The 16,531-nt window shown below is 42.9% G+C and overlaps 1 protein-coding gene across 2 annotated transcripts in view; it reads right to left on the bottom strand.

Moving 5' to 3' along the window:
* Window positions 1-16,531, bottom strand: part of ECRG4 (ECRG4 augurin precursor) — a 200,928-nt gene that overhangs the window by 7,039 nt on the left and 177,358 nt on the right. For both annotated transcript variants that reach the window (XM_053310890.1, XM_053310889.1), the window contains one exon: window positions 593-740. In XM_053310890.1, coding sequence (XP_053166865.1) covers window positions 593-740 — 148 coding nt within the window. The remainder of the gene's footprint in view (window positions 1-592; window positions 741-16,531) is intronic.

Here is a 16,531-nt window from a genome sequence, read left to right as displayed (position 1 = left end):
TTGGGGGGGTTTATTTCCCTTTTAGAATCTGGATTTTGCAAGCCATTTCATTTGAAAAGCCTTAGTTGAATTCAGGGTGTCTTTGAAATCAGGTAGAATGGAAGAGCACCTGAGGCAAAGATCCTTTCTAACGGAGATCTTATGCCTGTTAAGAGCTGGGTAACGTGCAGAAATTCAACAGTCGCAGTCTCACATACTGAATACCTGCTTGCCGTTAGGCACAGAAGTCTTGCGGGATGGGGGTGGGGGAGCAGCTTACAACTCCCCGAGCATCGCGTTGTTTTCAGGAAACGGGGTCCTAGTGGGGGCTCGTTTCCAGTGCCTCCCCCTCCCTTATAGCCCCTCTTGCTCCAAGGAGTGTCTCTTCAAAGGACTTGGGTGGAGCGGGGGGAATCCTATCCTATCCTATCCTAGGCCTAGAACCCCCCACCCCCGCCGCCCCAGTCTCGACTATGCCCGCGGCCCCTCCTCTTCAACCACTCCACGCAACTTCCCCCCCCCCACCTCCTTTTTTCTTCAACCGGCGAAAAGCAAGCCCACCACGTCCCCCGAGTGTGTGGAGCTCACTTCTCTGCGAGCGCGACTCACTTACCGGGACCCACGCAGACCAGGACGACCAGCACCAAAGCGGCCAAGGAGAGCAGCCCCCGGCCGGGCCAGCAGGAGAGCGGCAGCATCTGGGCGGGAGCTTCCAACCGAGTTGCGCCGAGGCAAAGGGACTCGCGCGGGGTAGCTTCAGCCTAGGAGTGGGGAAACGAGAAGGCTGGCGCCTGAGAGGGAAAGACCGCTCTGCGCTGCGGCGGGGTAGGTCTCGAGCCGGGAGAGCGCGCTCAGCAGCTGGCCAGGCGCGGGCGCACGAGGCTGAGCGGCGCACTCTGTGTCAACTAATTTCCCGCCCTGCCTGCACGCCCTAGGCTGGCCACCAGCAAGTTGTTGCTGATGGCTGCTGTCCAGTATCTGTCGATTGAGGGAGAAGTTTGTTTTAAAGAGGGGAAGGAAGGAGTGGGGCTCTTCTTGAAAAAGAGGGACAGCGTGCGTCAGGGAACAGCAGGCGGGTGGTTGCCTAGCTTTGCTCCTTGCAAACGGGCTGTGCTTTTGCTCTCAGGCCGTCTCAGAAGAAGAGGGGAGACAAGCAGTTCTTTGGCAAATGAAAGGCCACCAATTTGTTAACCAGATTAAACAGCTGGAAGGGTGGGCAGCGATCAACCAAACTAGCATTTTATGACCTGCATCAACATCGTTCCCAAATGAATCTTGACTAGTGAAGGCTACTCATCATCTCAGACAATGGCTTATACGTTCCCCCCACCCCCACCCCCCAGTACACAGACACTCATGGTGGTCATCTCAGATAGAAAGGCATTTATAATAAGAGATTGGATAGGTTGGTATGCTTAGCTGTAAACTTGTGGTGAAAGTTGCACTGTGGTGGGTCAGTTTTGTGCCGTGTGTGTGTACCTGCATTCATGTGTGTATTATATAGAACATGTTCTGAGAATCTTAATAAAAGTTTGAATGGAAATTTTGCCCCAGAAATGGAAGTTGTTAGGCATCAAGAAAATCTAGGCACACTGATTCAGTTAGTCACACAGCAAGTGTCAGGAAATCAGGCAGCTTTTCAGTCTGTGCAAAGAGCGGGAACCTTTCTGTGCAAAGAGTTATGGAACCTCGCTGTGCCAAAGAATGAATCGTAGAAGTGCTTCTAAGCCACTCCAGCAAAAGGCTCCAGGGCAGCACACATACTAAAACAACACGACACAATGGTTCAGTAAAAACAACAGGAAGCAGCCACCACATTATTAGTAAAAATCAAACAGAAGAGTAAATTTGCTATAAAAGTGTTGGAATGCCTGGGCATTTAAAAAAAAAAAAAGACATCAAAATTGGTCTAGGTGAGCTTCTTTGGTATGGGGAGCCACAAGTGAAAAGTACCTCTCACTGGTGATCACCCTTGACCTAACTTCAGGTGACAGGGAACATGGAGGAGGGCCGCTGATGGTGAAGGCAAGGTTCAGATAACCTCACAAAGTAGAAGGCAGTCTAGACACTACCTAAGGGCTTTCAGTGACAGAATAATATTCATCGCTAAAGTGAGCTGCAGTGTACTTTCCAGTGAGGTAACTTGGTATCATTGAAAATAGCCTTTAAGCACTAGTAATCTTGCCAAGGAACATTCCTTTAAATTCGTTCATTCGATTTCATTCATTCATTCATTCATTCATTTGATTTCTATACTGCCCTTCCAGAAATGGCTCAGGGCGGTTTACACGGAGAAATAACAAACAAATAAGATGGAACCCTGTCCCTGAAGGGCTCACAATCTAAAAAGAAACATAAGATAGACAACAGCAACAGTCACTGGAGGTGGTGTAGGCCTGAACCAGACCGAAGCCATGTTACCTTTCATATAACCTGTCTGTATAAGGGGGGCCTAGGGGAATCCTTATAAGGAGTTGCTTTTCTGTACCAAGGGGGACCAGGAGAGACTAGATAAGAAGGTGATGAGGTATTCACTTTAAAGTACATGCGCAGAAGTTAGCTGGAAATTTACTGAAAGTCCAGACAAAGGAAAGGGGCAGTACCTATGTATCATCTCCTAGGCTATAAATATGTTATGCTTGTAAATGAACGGGGTCTTGGACTTGAGCGCTAGCTATCCAGGACCTTTGCTACTATAGAGCAAATAAAGCCTTTTAAATCCTTCTTGGCTGGTGAAGTGTTTTGGCTACTGACCCAGAAAAGAACCTTTCTTTGTTGGGGTACAACAAAGTACTGTGCTGGGAGTGGACAGAGCCAGTTATGACAGATTCACCAACCCTTGAGCATCTCACTATATCAGAATATTACCTAAAAACACCTTCACAAGACATACTAACCTAACATCACAAGCATTAGCATAATCATGGATGTCTTGGACCAGGCAGTAGGGGGGAAACTGGCAATTCTCTTGAGGAAATTACAGTGGATAATTTGTCTTGTATTTTCAAATTACACCACCTAAAGTAACTTGGAGGTTTATAAGAAAGTACACACTAATAAGGTTTATTTACCTTTGAATCTCTTCCAAACTAAAACAAATATGAATCCAACTCATTCAAAAACGTTCATTTCAACAAATATGCCAAGCTATGACTTGAAAAAGTATAACATGATGAATACTGTTTGCTCTTTAAAAAGAAAAAAGAAAAAAGGAAACCATATGTATTCCCTTATTGAAATGTTTGCTCAGAGTCTCTGTATCTAGTAAAAGAATTCTTTTACTATTCAACCCTGCAGTAAATAGGTATTACAACAAATTGCCATAGGGCTGCCAAGAGCAGATTTGGGCCCCGGTGAGAAAAAAATTTTGGGCCCCTCCCGCAAGGCCACCCCCACCCCTGCTGCGAGGCCACCCCCGCTGATGCCATGAGTCCGCCTCCACCAGCGTGAGCCCCCGCCACAAGGCTGAACGGCTGATCAGTTCAGCCTTAATTCTCGCTGCCATGTGTGGGGGAGGGGGTGAGCCGAGCACACACACACATACCCCGTGGCAGAGCGGCAGAGGACACTGAGCCTGATTGTCCGGACCAGCAGCCCTTGAGAACTGTGAGGCGCTCCATCGCGCCTGCACAGTTTGAATAGATCGTCAATGCTGGTCAGGATGGTCAGGCTCAGTGGTCGCTCCTGCTCTGCCAGCAGGGTGCTCAGCTCACCTCCCACCCTCAGCCGTACACATGGCAGCTAGAATTATTTTAAAGCTCGCCGGTTGGCCTTGTGGTAGTGGCAGGGTGGGTGCGCGGCAGGCGCAGGGCAGCAGGACAAAAACATATGTCCTAGGTTGAGGCAGTATCCAGAGGTGCCTTCTATCAACTTCGGCTGATACACCAACTGCGTCCGTTTCTTGAGAAACAACCTCAAAACAGTGGTACATCTGCTGGTAACCTCCAGACTGGATTACTGTAATGCGCTCTATGTGGGGCTGCCCTTGTACATAGTCCAGAAACTACAGTTGGTCCAGAATGCAGCAGCCAGGCTGGTCTCTGGGCCATCTTGGAGAGACCATATTACTCCTGTATTGAAGGAGTTACACTGGCTGCCGATATGTTTCCAGGCAAAATACAAGGTGCTGGTCATAACCTATAAAGCCCTTAACAGCTTGGGCCCTGGGTATTTGAGAGAACGTCTTCTTCATCATGAACCCCACCACCCACTGAGATCATCAGGAGTGGTCCGTCTGCATTCGCCACTGGCTTGTCTGGTGGCTACTCAGGGACGGGCCTTCTCCGTTGCTGCCCCAAGGCTTTGGAATGCACTCCCTAGTGAAATAAGAGCCTCCCCATTTCTGACAATTTTTAAAAAGTCTTTAAATACACATCTGTTCACTCAGGCTTTTAACTGATATTGTTTTAATTATTTTAACGTTGTTTTTAGAATATTGTTTTAAAAAATTTTAAATTGTGTTTTAAATTTCTTGTTTGGGTTTTTAACTAATGTTTTACGTTTGTTTTTATTTGGTTGTAAACCGCCCAGAGATGTAAGTTTTGGGCGGTATAAAAATATGTTAAATAAATAAATAATAAATAAATAAATAAATAAATAAATAAATAAATATGCAACATAGTCAGGCCCTGGGCCCTCTTCTGGACCGTTGGGCCCCGGGAATTTGTACCAGCTCCCCCCACTTCATCTTCTCTTCGGCCCTGGTCATAGTATTACATATGCAGTAGTATTGCAGATAAAAACCTGCCAATATTGCTTGCTGGAGGGGGCCATAGTTCATTGGTATAATACACTCTTTATATGCAGAAGGTCCTAGGGTTAATCTCTGGGCTCTTCCTTTTAAAAAAAAGTATCCCATGTGGCAGAGCTGCTGTGCAGGACCATATATTATGCTAGTGATGTGTGCCAAGGGGCTTCATACAAGGATTGCTCCTGGATATGGGATATGGGTGTCAGTGGGAATGATCTCTGCTTGAGACCTTGGAGCATCCCCACCAGAGTAGACTGGGCAAGTAGGATCAGCAAGTCAATGGAAAATGTTTTTATTTTATTTTATTGTTTTTAATTTTTTTTTGCATTAAATATGCTATAGTAATAATACACATTAATTACATTTATTTGCTTCCGTTTTGAGGCATGCTAGTCTTCTAGTGTGGTGCAGCCTAACTCACCTGACAGCTACAACTGCACAAGTATCAGCAGGTAAAGGAAAGAAGGTGTGACCTGCCTGCAGCATAATGCAGGCACTGAAGGATAACCCCTTCCTCAGATGCTGCAGCCCAAAGGCAGAGAGCATTCTCATCAAAGCAAACTTGTGACATTGGCAGCATGAGGACCTTTTCCTGCCAGAGCCTGATCAGCAAAGTTGGCGTACTAAAAAGGAAGAATAATGGTATCTCCTCTCAGCTCATCTTCTCCTCTGCTGATAGGGAGCTTTTATGTGTGGAGAGGGGAGAGAGGAGTGCTTCTCTCATGCATGGAGAATTACTGCCCTCTCCTGGCAACCTTGAAACCCATCACACCATCATTTTGTCATAGCAAACAATAACCAGGATCCAAGGCAGGGCTGTGCAGACAAAGGGGCAGCACTTTGCATATAGAAGCATGCTTGATTCTTCATAATGAGGGTCATAGGGCAAGGAGCAAATGAAGCACTCCACCCAATGGTGACCCTGAGTGCATCTTTTAATTATCTACAGTGTAAGTGAATGATTGCCTTTCATTTTTATAGGAAAAACTGGATTACTGTTCTTAAGGAAAACAAAGTTGAAACATAAGAAGAGCCCTGCTGGATGGGCCCAAAGGTCCCTCTAGTCCAGCATTTTGTTTTTAGCAGCAGCCAACCAGATGCCTCAGGGAAACTCACATGCCTTCAGGACACAAAAGCAACAGTTCTCTTGCATTTGCCCTGTAGCAACTAGTATTCATTCTTGATCATTTTAAACTTGGTTAGTTTTAACTATTTTCACCTCCATCATTCACAAGGGTCTCAGAAAATAAGCACTGGTTGCTGGAATCAGAAGTCCACCATAAAGACAGCCTAATGCTTCAGTAAGACTGTGTGGTTGGATAGGTCCAACAGGTACAGGTGAAACTCGGAAAATTAGAATATCGTGCAAAAGTCCATTAATTTCAGTAATGCAAATTAAAAGGTGAAACTGATATATGAGACAGACGCATTACATGCAGAGCGAGATAAGTCAAGCCTTAATTTGCTATAATTGTGATGATCATGGCGTACAGCTCATGAAAACCCCAAATCCACAATCCCAGAAAATTAGAATATTACATGGAACCAAGAAGACAAGGATTGTAGAATAGAACAATATCGGACCTCTGAAAAGTATAAGCATGCATATGTATTCAGTACTTGGTTTGGGCCCCTTTTGCAGCAATTACTTCCTCAATGCGGTGTGGCATGGATGCTATCAGCCTGTGGCACTGATGAGGTATTATGGAAGACCAGGATGCTTCATTAGCGGCCTTCAGCTCTTCTGCATTGTTTGGTCTCATGTCTCTCATCCTTCTCTTGGCAATGCCCCATAGATTCTCTATGGGGTCAGGTCAGGCGTGTTTGCTGGCCAATCAAGCACAGTACACTGTATACTTTTCCAACCCAATCCAGCCAAACTGTCAGGGGGATGGGGGTCATGTCAGTTCCTCCAAAAAATTTCCTGTTCACTTTTCCACTCACATCAGTCCTTGAGACAAGGCTTTACTCTGTACCAGAACAAAATTTGTGGGGTTGGTATCTTTATCTTGCCTCTAATTCAGTGCCCTTGCCATTGTATTACTTGATGTGGAGGCAGAACGCTACTCTGAGTGCCACCCTTAAGGTAAGCCTTCACAAAGGTTTGGGGAGGCTTAATTTGGAAGTGGGAGCAGCAGCTTCTCAACGACTGCTGCCTTTTTTCACTGGGACTTCATGGTCCCTGTGATGGCTGTCAGACATGCCTGAGTTGGTGAACCCTTGACACAGACCTGGCTTGATTGTTAAGCCTTCTAGGATGCTTCTGGCTTGGCTGTATGCCAGATCAAGGGTTAAGTAGCTTGCAGAGGGTGGCAGGAGCTGAGCTGCTGAATGCCTGGTTTGGAGAGGGCTTGCCTTGCTGTGTGATGATGACTATATACAGTAGGACATGTATTGCACAGATTATGAATGAAAGGGGGCTTCATAAATGAACTATCCCTGGAGATTGAAAATGTGCTAGCGTTTGTATGTATCTGGTCTTCAGTGTGCAAGACATCCCCCACACCTTTCCTTCAGGTGCAGCAAGGGCAGGATCATACCTGTTAATTTTAAATTAACAGTGAAATTAAAATTACTGTTAATTTGAAGTTAATTGCTTAAAATTTGTTGTTGGAGATTTCATTACTATCAGTAATCTTAAGGACTTCCTTTTCCCTATGTGACATTTGTATACTCTCACTGTTCCACCTCAAGATCATCAGAGAACCTTATTCTAGCTAGTTGTATCCATCCACCCAGTAAGTTCAGAAGTCCACTCTGATAAGGTCTCCCTACCACCTCAGACTTGTACCAGCAGGCTCCTCCAGGAAGTATGACTGCAGTACACCTGAATCTCTAGGACCCATGGGACTCATGCTGCGAAATGAGAAAGGCTTCCCATTGCTGTGCCATATCCTGAAACACAGTGGTGAACTTTATGAGCCACTCCCAGTGACTGAACTCTTCACACTCTGAATGTAGAAACTGAAAACCATGGGTCTGGTTTTCAAGTAGAAAAAGAATAAGAATCAGCGAAGTAGTTGCAAATTCAGAAGTGCAGGTGCTTTCCATGGCAGCCCCCATTGCCATGCCCACCCCAATAGCCAGAGAAGCATAAAAGTACTCTACTACACCCCTGATGAGAATTTTGAGTTTGTTCACACAGGTCTAAGAATAAATTTTGTACAATTCCAGTACAAAAGGATCTTAGCACAATATTTTTTTTTGAAAATACTATATAGTACCAAATTTATAACAAAACATTTACTAAAATAACCCAAAGAATATATCTGAATTTTTATGGAAGTTCAAGTATGGGACATCACTTACAGTCTTACGAAACCTAATGATGAGTGTTGACTTTCTAGAAGGGGCCAGTACTTCTAGCTGCAAAGCACAGACCATTGAACACTAGGCTGCCATTAATTTCTTCTAATGAGATTTCATATATTCCCCTAACGGAATTGTTCCTGTAGTAGGTCACAAGTTAAATGCACTTGGCTTTGCAAATTGGTTTCTAAAGTTAGTTCCAAGAAAACTACAGGAGTCATGAGTTTCTTCCAAATAACAAGAACATTAAAGACATCACTCAAGTCCTCCCTAATCATTTTGACTTGTATACAGTAGTTTGCTTTTGCTGAGGTAGTGTGTAGAAGCCTAACACTTGATCTTTGTGGGGTGGGGGGAGGTATTTAAACAAGAAATTTACATTGATGGCTTCTCTTATATAATAACATTCCAGCTGCCTGCGAGCAACTTTGTCAACTTGGTCTTTAGCTGCTTCATTGCCAAGAACAGGAAAAGCACTATCAAAAACTTAGAAATTGTTTAGAAGAATCTATCACCTTTCATCTGAAAGAAACACATCCCAATTGTCTCATCTCCCTTGAGACAGCAGAAAAGAAAAGAAATTGTAGACTCTCTGCCTTGATTTCCATGTTTCAGAATTCTGATCTTGTACACTTGGCCATTTGGTGGGCATCCTGTTAGTATGCCCTTTAAAACCTGCTGACAACGAGATGCTTAGACATTTGGCACCTGATGGGCAGGAAGCAGTCAACACCTACAGGCAGAAACAGCAACCTTCTTCTGCAACCTTCAGTTTGTTGCACTACTCTTACTGTCATCATAATTCAGTGCTTAGCAACATGTTTTATATCTTTTTAAAAAATAAATAAATCTTGTAAGCTTTTATCTTCTTTGTTAAGTATAAAATTTGGTTTGCTCTCCATTCCCAATATACTGGTGATGAGATTTGCAACTATTTCCTTTCCTTACTTCTCTCCTGAGTTTGACAAGGAGACACTGCTGGGTGAATATTCATTTTTAAAATGAATTGAATTGGAAGTATGTGAGTCTCATTCATTTTTGTAATTGAACCAAGTGAGAATTAAAAACAAGTGAACTCTGAAAGAAAGTCCATTCATTTTTATTTTGTTGTACATTTGTTTTCATTCACTTTAATAGGAGATCCCCCCTTGAGCAGTCTGTGCACTAGCTGACATTCTGAATACTGAAGCATGTGTGCTTCAGTGCAGAGGCCTGGTGGGAATCCTTGTGCAACTCCCCCTTTCCCCCTGTACCCATGCTGTTGCACAAGAGCCATTAAACTTCCAAACACTGCGCACTCTCCAGAAGGGCTCTGCAAAATCAAAAAAGCATTGCTGAGGTCAGCTTCATGCTTCAATTATTGCAGAGTCCTTCCGTAGCATGAGCAGCGCTCAGAAGTCTAACAGCTCTTGGGCAACAGCATGCACATAGAGGGAAAGGAGGAGTTGAGCAAGGGTTCCTGTCAGGCCCTCACAGTCCCTTGAAGCACACATGTTTCCTTAGTCAGAATGTCAGCCGTGTACAGGTCATGGGAAGGTTCTAGGGAGGAGGAGGAAGGGAACGCAAGCAGTATCACTAACAGATCTTTTAAAATCTCCTATAAAAGTAAATGCTTTCTGTCAAATCTGGGAGGCTGACTCTTCAGAAGGCTCTTAGAATATCTGGAAATTTTCATTCCATTACATTGGAAAACAGACTCAGGAGATGAGATTCTGGATCCCCCACTGAAAGTAATGACAAGCTTATAAACACATATACATATTTTAAATTGCCTCTCATACTTTTTACACACACACACACACACACACACACACACACACCCCATAAACTAGACCTACCAATTTATTTTTGTTACATTAATTCCAGTTAATATATTTCTGCTACAAGAAAAGAATCTGCTTTTTGTCATTACATTTGTCAGCTAAAGCATTTAATCTCAAAGGTGCTGAACAAAAGCCTTTATTGAAAAATAACAGATGTGTTTTGAGCCGAAGTGGGTATTTATCAGGGAACTACAAAGTAACAAAAGGAAATAATCCACTGGAGGAAAAACATTATTCTCAGAGTAAACAAAAGTTGGAGTCCTACTTACAAAAAATAAAATAAAAATCCTTTACAATTTCATTATTCTGGGTTGTAATAATGGGGTCTAGCTAACAATGACTTCAAGTTGTAATGCAAACCAAGGACACAATAATCAGCACTCTTCCATATGGATGACTTTATCTTCACCTTTTTATAACAATGTTTGTTTCTCCAATTATTTCCAGTACTCCCAAATGTTGGTATTTTTGAGGTTGTGAACAGTGGTAGCAGGCTGAGGCTGGAAGTTGTGTTGCAAATACTAGGTCTAAACTTAGCAGCAGACATTGTATGAAGACTGCTCCAGGATTTGCTAAAGTAACAATTCTGTATGCAGAATACTAGGTAGTTGTCTTTGGGACATAAGATCTCTAAGGCTTTTTCTTATATTTTTGTCACCACAATTCTCTTTTGCAACATTTTCTCATTTTGCAACATTCACGTTTGGCTATTCACTGTATCCAGTTATTTAGTAAATAAGAAAAAAAAAGTAGCTATTCCATAACTGTATGATGAAAATCTTTATGTGATACAGCTTCTTTATACCCATACCTCAAGGCAGATTTGGAATACAAATTGTTGATCCTACTAATACAGAATTTTTCATGAATAGAGATGTGAAGGCCCAGGGGGGAAATGGAAAAAATTGGGGTGGGGGGACAGTTTCCCCCCAAAGGTATTTTTTTGTTTTCCCTTCCCAAAAAATGGAAAAATGGGGGTAAATGGATTATGAAATATTTTATATTGAAATTATGAATAAAATGTTTAAGAAAGAGAAAGATGTTCTACTAGACTTTACCAAGCTTTTTGCTTGCTTCATATTCATCTTCTTGCAGCATGTGAATTATTATTATTATTATTATTTGTCTGTTTGGAAATATACCAGATCAAAAAATAAATGAACATGTGAAAAGGTAGAGAGGCTTGTCTCAATCCAGGCAATTCAGTTTTCATAAATCATTAAGATGATAAAAATGATGGATCAGAAGAAGCAGAAACTGCTGATAGTGATAACTCAAATAATGAGACAAAGTTTCATGTAGCAAAATTGTATAAAAATAAGTCTCCCCCAACCACTTTCCCTCCCCCCCTTTCCCCCCTGAAAGTATTTGCTTTCTGAAAGCATTCTGTATTGGCTTGACACTGAAGGAGACTAAGTCCAGAATGCATAACAACTAACTTTGTTTTATTATAATGTTGATAATGGCTTAGATGCAGCATGGTATCTCGCTGATCCAAGAGCTGCGCACGCACATTCATTCTGTGCCTTCCCAAACCACATCCTCACTTCTACTGAGGGCTCCTTGGAGGAAGATATAAATGTAGATAAATAAATCAACATTTCATGTAGATTTCTATACTGTAGATTATATCTACAGTATAGATATAAATGTAATAAATACCAAGCTTGCAGGTATTTATGTGATAAAGCCAAGCTTGCAGAGCTTCCGTGGCTCCTAAGAATTCCATCATTGCTGCAGTAACAAACTTCCCATTGGGAATAATGGGAGGCTTGTCATTGCAGCAATTACACAATCGTTATTCGTTATTAGTGACAGAGCCTCTGAGAGCTTGGTAGAAGCAAGGACATGGTTTGTGCATGCACTGAATGAATGTGCTCACCCACTCTTCAGTTGGCAGAGCGCTGCACTGTATGTAAGCCAGTCCCCCCGCCCCAACTCCCGCACCATTTTCAATATTAACTTTTTGCCTGCTTCTCTAAACTGTTTTTGACAGTTTATGAGAAGCAGGCAAAAAAGCTGATAATGAACATATAAGAAACTGGCTTACGGAGATGCTGGATTCCTTTGGAGTTCAGCAGATTGCAGTCTATTTGTAACAAAAAATTAAATAACATTTAAAAGTAAATTACAGCATTTGGACTAATTGTCTGAATAAGCTATACAGTACTTCAAAATGTGATATATCAAACATGATCAATGTAATGAGTAAAACAGGTTATACATAATAGATGCTCCTAATGAAACAATGTGACTTTAGACCTCTAAAAAATGGATTGCATATATTTCAATTTTCCCCAAAATTTCCATTTTAAAAAGGGGGTGGTGGTGTTTTTTAAAAAAAATAACTTCAACATTTTACATCTCTAGTCACAAATAACGTTGCTTCTCATCCAGAGCAGGGTGTCATTTATCAATGTTAATTGGCAGGAGGATTAATTTGGTGCACGGAGTTCCTTCATGTATGCTAACTGAGCAAAGAGGCACCTTTTAAAAGTGGTGATTCTCTTAATTTAGGAGGGAGAGAGCAACTGGCTCTATCCAGCCCCAGCATGGCATAGCATGCTTCCATTGACTGTTGCTGGGATTTGTCTGGGTTTATTTTTAGATTGTGAGCCCTTTGGGGACAGGGAGCCATCTTTATTTTATTCATTACCTTTAACTGGTTTGGGAACTTTTGTTGAAAAAAGGTAAAGTTGTGCCATCAAGTTGGTGTCAACTCCTGGCTTACCACAGGGCCCTGTGGTTTTCTTTGGTAGAAAACAGGAGGGGTTTATCATTGCCATTTCCCATGCACAGGGGCATATCTAGGATGGGGCAGGTGCCCAGGGTGCCACTTGAAGGGGCGCCATTTTAAAAAAATTTAAAAATGGCCACCAAAACCAAAATGGCCACCGTGCATGCTCAAATGGCCTCTGTGAGGCCCTAGGCCATGCCAGGCCTCACAGAGCCCATTTGAGCATGCACAGTGGCCATTTTGTATATATATATTTTTTAAAATGGCCCCTGAAAATGGTCCCTGCAAGGCCCTAGAGGCCAGTGAGGGGGAACCTTTGCAGACCTCCCCCACACTGTCTGTAGCTGCCCAAAGGGGCTACAGGTTAAAAAAATCCTTTTAAAATTTAATATAATATAAGTCACTGTACACATATTCAGTTTGGCACTATGTACAGAGAATCAGGGCTTGTGAATACTGAGCTGAAGCTTATGAGCTAGGATTGTATTCATTTGCTCTTACTTTGCTTCTTGTGATAAGTGAGTTAAATGTGATGTCTTAATAATATGGATATTAATGGTGAGTTTGTCTTTGAATCAGTGTGAAATCCTTAGTATTAAGTCCCACTGGGAGTTTCTTAATCACTTTCTCTCATTTTAACTGTCTTTCTGAAACCCTAGAATATATCCAAGTAGTGACACAGTTTACTCTGCATATCCTTTAATTGCTTACAGAATATCTGGGAAAAGTCAAATTCTCCATTTATTTTTAAAACTTATGTAATGGTGATGCTACAATGCATAGTAGAGAATTAGACAGGCACTTCTGTTTAGTTTTCCAAGTACACCTCCAGATAGTATTTGGGTATTACATGAGCCCCAGCATACTGAAATTTGTAGTTTTCCAGCATTTTTTGGTCTGGCTACGCCCACTGTTAAATAGCTTTTGAAATATTAAAAGATTAACGAGCTTGACTTGTATTTTTGAGCTGCTATTATGGTAAAGTTATCTGAAAGATGGGTGTCAGATGTTTGGACAGAGAGGGCGCAATTTCAGTGCTTGCCCTAGGCGCTATTTTCCCTAGATACGCCTCTGCCCGCGCAGTGGGAGATGATGTTGTAAAGTAGTATATAAATATTTGTTGTAGTAGTACTATGCTGGACAACTCAGCGAATCAATATGAAGGGTGCAAATAGTACTATCTGTGGAGCTATGTTTGTACAATATTCTGGTGTATTATATTGTTTCTTGCTCAGTGAAGAGGCCTTCCTTGCCCCTTTTTGAAGCAGTAGGAATTCACTATACTGACTCACTCTTATGATCCCTGCTTTAACAGTCTTCATTTCTGCAAGCTTACACCAAGCCACCCAGATTTCCTTTAGGATGCATTCTTACCTGATAAATGGAAGTCTCCACTTAATAAGGCATTTGTAAAGCTGCATTAAGCTTTAAGTCTAAAGACACAAAGCAAGAAAGAGCTGGTCTAGGGTAAATGATTGGAAAATGATACCTTTGTCTACACTAAGCACTTGCAATTTCATTCCTATCCTGACTACTATCCAAATTCTAAATGCAGATCCACAAATGAATGCCAGATAGAAGTCAGAGTTTCAGGGTGGTGTTATTTCACTATACAAAGAATCAACATCAATAATAACTGCATGACCAAAAAAACCATTTTTTTTTTTGAGAGACAGAGAGAGAGAGAGGCCTCAAAGAAAGATTATTTCTCTGTTTGAGTTGGGCCAAGGCCTTCTTCTCAGATAAATAGTTTTGAAGAAGTATCTTTTATGCTGATTAGTGCATATTTTCATGTCAAATGTGACAGCATATGTGACGTGCAGTGTAATTTAGTGTGTGTAATCACTTGCAAATTGAGGGCAATAGAAAGGCTCAAAAGCCTTTCTTTGACTGAAGAGAAAAATCAGGCCAGTACAAAGCACTTATTCTCTGCAGTGAACATCAATGTAGAGAAAAACTGTGGTCCTCAAGAGGCTACTATATGAACAATCTGATCAGACGTTACATATTGGATGCAAAAACGTATTGCTATTCATTTGGTATTTTAAAAAGAAATTTCATTTAAAATTATTATCAGTGGTGAAAATATTTTTCCTAGTATCACATTTTATTTAGTTTTTATTATAGCTGCAAACATTTTTGAAATGTGCAGAGGATCCTAGTACAAATAGCAAATATATGGCAAAGGAGAAATGTGGTATGCTCTTAGTCACACAACAGGAATCTACTGCTTTAATAATAATTAGAATCAAAGATGATAACATTAATGCTGAACTGACATACTAGGGTATTCCAGGTCACATAAGGCTGTGTGGCTGGGAACTAGGGATAGATTGGGGATTCTGTTGGTGTACCGTCCACCCCACTGCCCAACTGACTCCCTAACTGAGCTGACGGAGCTGGTCGTGGAGTTGGTGTTGGAGTCTCCTAGACTTTTAGTGCTGGGGGACTTCAATATCCACTTTGGGACTGGCTTGTCTGGTGCGGCTCAGGAGTTCATAGCAGCCATGACAACTATGGGCCTATCCCAATTTGTTTCTGAACCAGCTCACATTGCCCGCCACACACTTGATTTGGTCTTTTGTTCGGATCAAGGGGGTGTTCCGTGGGTGGGGGATCCTGTCGTTTCTCCATTGTCATGGACAGACCCTATCTGGTTAAGGTTGGTCTCACAGCCGCAATCCACCCCTGCAGGGGTGGTAGACCTATTAGGATGGTCCGTCCGAAAAGGCTGCTGGACCCAGTGGGATTTCAAAAGGCCTTGAAGGATTTTGATGTTGGTGAGGCCGGTGATTCTGGTGATGCCCTAGTGGGAACCTGGAACAGGGAACTCATCAGGGCAGTAGACTGTCCCTTCCAACCTGCTTCCAAAATGGCCCCTTGGTATACTGAGGAGTTGCGGGGGCTGAAGCGGTTGGGTAAGCGACTAGAGTGCAAGTGGAGGAGAACTCGGTTCGAATCTGACAGGATACAGCATGTGACCCATTTGAAGAGTTATGCGGTCACAGTGCGTGTAGCAAAAAAGAGCTTTTGGTCTGCGCGCATTGCGGTTGCAGGTTCGTGCTCAGCGGAGCTATCCCGGGTTGTGAGGAGTTTGATTCCTGCTCCTTCTACTTCAAATCAGTCCCCGGGGTCGTTCTGCTGTGATGCCTTTAATGGTTTTTTTGCAAACAAGATCTCCTGTATTCGGGCCGACTTGGACTCCACTGTTTTTGCAGGGTCTATGGAGGAGGTGTCCAGCAATCCCTCTTGCAGTATTAGATTGGATCAGTTTCAATCTGTGACTCCTGAGGATGTGGACAAACTGCTTGGGGTGGTGAGGCCTACCACCTGTTCTCTGGATCCTTGCCCAACTTGGCTGCTTCTATCTAGCAGGGAGATTGTTGGAGATGGCCTAGTTAATATCATAAAAGCATCACTGAGGGAGGGTAGGGTGCCCCCTTGTTTGAAGGAGGCATTGATTAGACCACTCCTAAAGAAGCCTTCCTTGGATCCCTTAGTGATGGACAGTTACAGGCCAACCTCCAATCTCCCTTGGTTGGGCAAGGTGACTGAGAGGGTGGTGGCCGACCAGCTCCAGGCATTCTTGGAGGAAACTGATTATCTAGACCCATTTCAAACTGGCTTTAGGGCTGGCTATGGGGTTGAGACGGCCTTGGTCAGCCTGATGCATGACTTTTACCGGGGAATCGACAGAGGGAGTATGACTCTGCTGGTTCTTCTAGATCTCTCAGCGGCGTTCGATACCATCGATCATGGTATCCTTCTGGATCACCTTGGGGAGTTGGGGATAGGGGGCCTTGCTTTGCAGTGGTTCTGCTCCTATCTCTCCAGTAAATTCCAGATGGTGGAGCTTGGTGACAGTCGCTCCTCAAAACGGGAGCTGTTATATGGAGTCCCCCAGGGCTCCATTCTGTCACCAATGCTTTTAAA

Source organism: Hemicordylus capensis, chromosome 3 (genome assembly GCF_027244095.1).
Source record: "Hemicordylus capensis ecotype Gifberg chromosome 3, rHemCap1.1.pri, whole genome shotgun sequence".
Classification (NCBI taxonomy): Eukaryota; Metazoa; Chordata; class Lepidosauria; order Squamata; family Cordylidae; genus Hemicordylus; species Hemicordylus capensis.
This window is presented reverse-complemented; position numbering and strand designations above follow the sequence as displayed.